Source organism: Salvelinus namaycush, chromosome 36 (assembly GCF_016432855.1).
Source record: "Salvelinus namaycush isolate Seneca chromosome 36, SaNama_1.0, whole genome shotgun sequence".
In the NCBI taxonomy this organism is placed as follows: domain Eukaryota; kingdom Metazoa; phylum Chordata; class Actinopteri; order Salmoniformes; family Salmonidae; genus Salvelinus; species Salvelinus namaycush.
The window spans coordinates 23,820,193-23,824,157 of NC_052342.1; the positions used below are offsets into that span (position 1 = coordinate 23,820,193).

Genomic DNA, 3,965 nt, shown 5'->3' on the forward strand with positions numbered 1-3,965 from the left:
ACGGTGGTCACCACGGCAACTACGGTGTCGCTGGCGGCAACGGCGGCTGCGATGGTAACCACGGCAACGGCGGCGGCCACGGCAACGGCGGCTACGCCAACAACGCTAACTGTAACGTGCAGATGGCAGCGAGCGCTGTGAATGGGCTGAAGCTTCACGTTCAGGAGATGGTGACGGACGAGAGGAGGGGGGGAGAGAGGGAGAGGAGGAGGCCGGAGGGAGGACAGGGGGATGAGGAGGACGAGGGGCTAGGGGAGGGGTTGGGGGGACTGGAGCAGGAGTTAGCGGGGTTTGCGTTGTTTAAGTTACCAGCACCATTAGCCCAGTGTGAGGAGAGTTCTATCTGATACACAGTGATAGAGGCATGACCAAGATACACGTGTTGAGAAACGAGACATATAGCCTGCGTCCCAAAGGCCACCCTGGTTCATGAGCACTGCACTATATAGAGAATAGTGTGCCATTTGAGACGCAGCCGAAAAGAGAGACATTACTGAGCTCTTCTCTGTCTATTGCTGAACACAGATGAAACAGGGATGAAAAGATAGAAAGGGTGGGATGAGGAGATAAAACACTAGTGATGTTATACACATACAAAAGCCATACTCTTTCTCTCTCTCTCTCTTTCTCCATCTCTCTCTCTCTTGCTTTTTCTCTCTCTATCTCTCTCTCTCTTGCTTTTTCTCTCTCTATCTCTCTTTCGCTTTTTCTCCATCTCTCTCTCTCTCGCTTTTTCTCTCTCTTTCGCTGTTTCTCTCTCTCTCTTTCGCTGTTTCTCTCTATCTCTCTCTTTCGCTGTTTCTCTCTATCTCTCTCTTTCGCTGTTTCTCTCTATCTCTCTCGTTCGCTGTTTCTCTCTCTCTTTCGCTGTTTCTCTCTCTCTCTCTCTCTTTCGCTGTTTCTCTCTCTCTCTCTCTCTCTCTCTCTCTCTCTCTCTCTCTCTCTCTCTCTCTCTCTCTCTTTCGCTGTTTCTCTCTCTCTCTCTCTCTTTCGCTGTTTCTCTCTCTCTCTTTCGCTGTTTCTCTCTCTCTCTCTCTCTCTATTTCTCTCCCTCTCTCTCTCTCTCTCTCTCTCGCTTTTCTCTCTCTATTTCTCTCCCCCTCTCTCTCTCTCTCTCTCTCTCTCTCTCTCTCTCTCTCCTCTCTCTATTTCTCTCCCTCTCTCTCTCTCTCTCTTGCTTTTCTCTCTCTATTTCTCTCCCTCTCCCTCACGACCTCTCTGTCTTTTTTCTCTCAACAACCAATCCAAGTCACAAAGGGGTCCCAGAGCCACACCGTGCCCAGGCAGACTGCACCGATACTGGGCGTGATGTGGCGAGAGGTCAGCTTCTTATACCAAACCTCCAGCAGGACACTCAGACTGCTATTAATGAAGGCTGACGTTACGTTCCAATAATCTCTCCTTTCTCCCGAAGTGTGCACACTTTTGGGAAAAAGGTAGAAAATCAGGACACAGCCCTGAAACTATGGATCTGTCTCAGACCTCTCAGATGGACTGTAAGTGGCTGAGGTTAGATTAGAGGTTAGAGGTCAACAGTTTAAAGGTCATGATTGAAAAAGAGAGTTCCTAAATATAAAGACATGAACTGGAGATCCAGACGGAACGTTAAGACAAGAAAGACAAGAAAATAAGAAAATTGGAATGCCGGAATTACATTTTGGAAAATTCTGGAATTTTCAGACTGGGAACATTCCTATTTGGGAAAACAGGGATTCTGTTATGGAATTTCAGCCTCACCTGATTGAACACCCGCCATTTTGTTTCTCTGATTGAGGGCATTTTTCCCAAATAACACCTACTTCTGACCAGAGCTCTATAGGTCACAAGTAGTGCACTATGTAGGAGATAGGGTGGCATTAGAGACGAAGCCAGGGGTTTCAATCAAAACGTCCTGTATGTTTTTAATAATAATAATAATAATAAAGCCTTTTAATATAATGTAACTAGACGATGTTGTTTTACAGTTACAGTAGAAGTTGGAGACGACTCCATAAAAACAGAATGTTGTTTTTCACAGTACATATTTAGAATTAGTGGTGACTCGAGTAACCCTGGAGATCCTCGAGTAACCCTGGAGATCCTCGAGTAACCCTGGAGATCCTCGAGTAACCCTGGAGTTCCTCGAGTAACCCTGGAGTTCCTCGAGTAACCCTGGAGATCCTCGAGTAACCCTGGAGATCCTCGAGTAACCCTGGAGATCCTCGAGTAACCCCTGGAGATCCTCGAGTAACCCTGGAGATCCTCGAGTAACCCTTTTTTGTCAATGGTTCATATTTGCACCTTCGGTTAGTTGAGGGGTTATTGGAGGAACCTTTAATAAACATGTGTCAAACTCCTTCCACAGAGGATCGAGTGTCTGAGGGTTTACGCTCCACCATTGTACTTGATTGATGAATTAAGGTAATTAATTAGTAAGGATCTCCCTTCACCTGGTTGTCCAAGTCTATATATTAAAAAAACAGCATACACTCGGCCCTTCCATGGAATGAGTTTGACACCCCTGCTTTAATGGTTCCTGTAGCAACGGGTTCCTGTAGCAACCGGGAGTGGAGGCGTGACTTAGTAGGGGCGTGGCTTTAAGATCTATATATTTTTTGTCCACCTGTGAGATTAAATGTCATTCCTGTTCATCCGTTCTGTTGTATTGTCATCACATGTTACGGTTGAACACTGACAGTTTTGTATCTTCAATGAGGCTAACAGAGTTCCTCAACAGCTTTACGCAAATCATCACTTTATTACTGTATGGAATCAGCAATGTTAATATTAGAATATGTAATACACATACATATTCAAGGAACATGTTAATTTGCAGTGTACAAACTTTACATGATGAACAGGAATGACATTTACACTAACGGGTGACCAAAAATAACTATCTGAAAGCCACGCCTCCAATAAGTCACGCCTCCAATCTGATAGACTGCCACCTCTACAATATATTATTAAAAAGGTTCAAAATGTAATCCCTCCTGTCACAAAAAGTTTGAACCTTTACACATGGGTTTCTCAAAGACCCTTTTCAGAGGGGTTCTTTCAGGAATCTTTTTCAGCTAGAATGGTTCTTCCGGGCACCTTTACATCTAAGATTGTACAGTGGAGTTTGGGGAGGAGACCATAGAAGCACAATGACTAGAAAGGACATTACCCATTCAAATCAATGGGTTTGAAATAGGTGGACCGGCAGCCATTTAACAAGTGGGATTCTATTTCTATGGCAACACTGATGATGTCACAATAGCGTAAAACACTGCCGTAGTTGAATGATCATCGGGTTAGAATATGTAGAGCCAGGAGTTTCTCCCGACCAAGTTATCTGCCCAGGATAAACTCTAGGCCCCCTTTTTACAGGCTAGGACCCCAGTGTGCGTCCCAATAATACATACTTTTCTCCTGAACACTCGTTCACTACTCCGCACAAATGTAAAAACGTTGGATTGGAGGCATGGGCTAGTGTGAGTTTCCATCATATTAGTTCTAAGATAGGACCCATAGAATTTCCCGAGCAGATCATTTGATTCATAGCACCAATAATACTGCTTTTAAAGGTGGTTGTGGAGGTGGTTAAAGGTGGTTAACACTGCGCGTGGCGGCTCAATCGTAAATATCCTTTAAAATGCAGATTGGGATTTGGATTGAATCCCGGCCTAAGAAAAAACTCTTGAGCCCCAAGTACGGCATATGTTGAACACAGGCCTGTGGCAGTCAGTTAGGCACAGCCATTTGTCAGCTGATTTTGAGTGACAAACACTGCCATCCAATGGAATGACTGCATTTTAAACTACAACCAACTTTTGAAGGTGAAAAGAAACACCAGAATCCTGATTTTGAATAAGAATTACGTTTTTTTAATTCTGGAGAATATTTAGAGAAATAAAGCCGAAGTAATATATCTTATAATGACAGGCACTATAGCCAACAATTTGAATAAGAGGAGGGAGTTATACAAAAAGAAGAAAGAAAGA

At 44.1% G+C, this 3,965-nt stretch overlaps 1 protein-coding gene across 1 annotated transcript in view; it reads left to right on the top strand.

Annotated features, from left to right (window-relative positions):
* sema4f (sema domain, immunoglobulin domain (Ig), transmembrane domain (TM) and short cytoplasmic domain, (semaphorin) 4F) overlaps positions 1 to 347 on the top strand; it is a 55,185-nt gene extending 54,838 nt beyond the window's left edge. The window contains exon 18 of the mRNA XM_038975910.1: positions 1 to 347. This exon is cut by the window's left edge and continues 230 nt beyond it. Coding sequence (XP_038831838.1) covers positions 1 to 347 — 347 coding nt within the window.
* Positions 348 to 3,965: the final 3,618 nt, after the last annotated feature.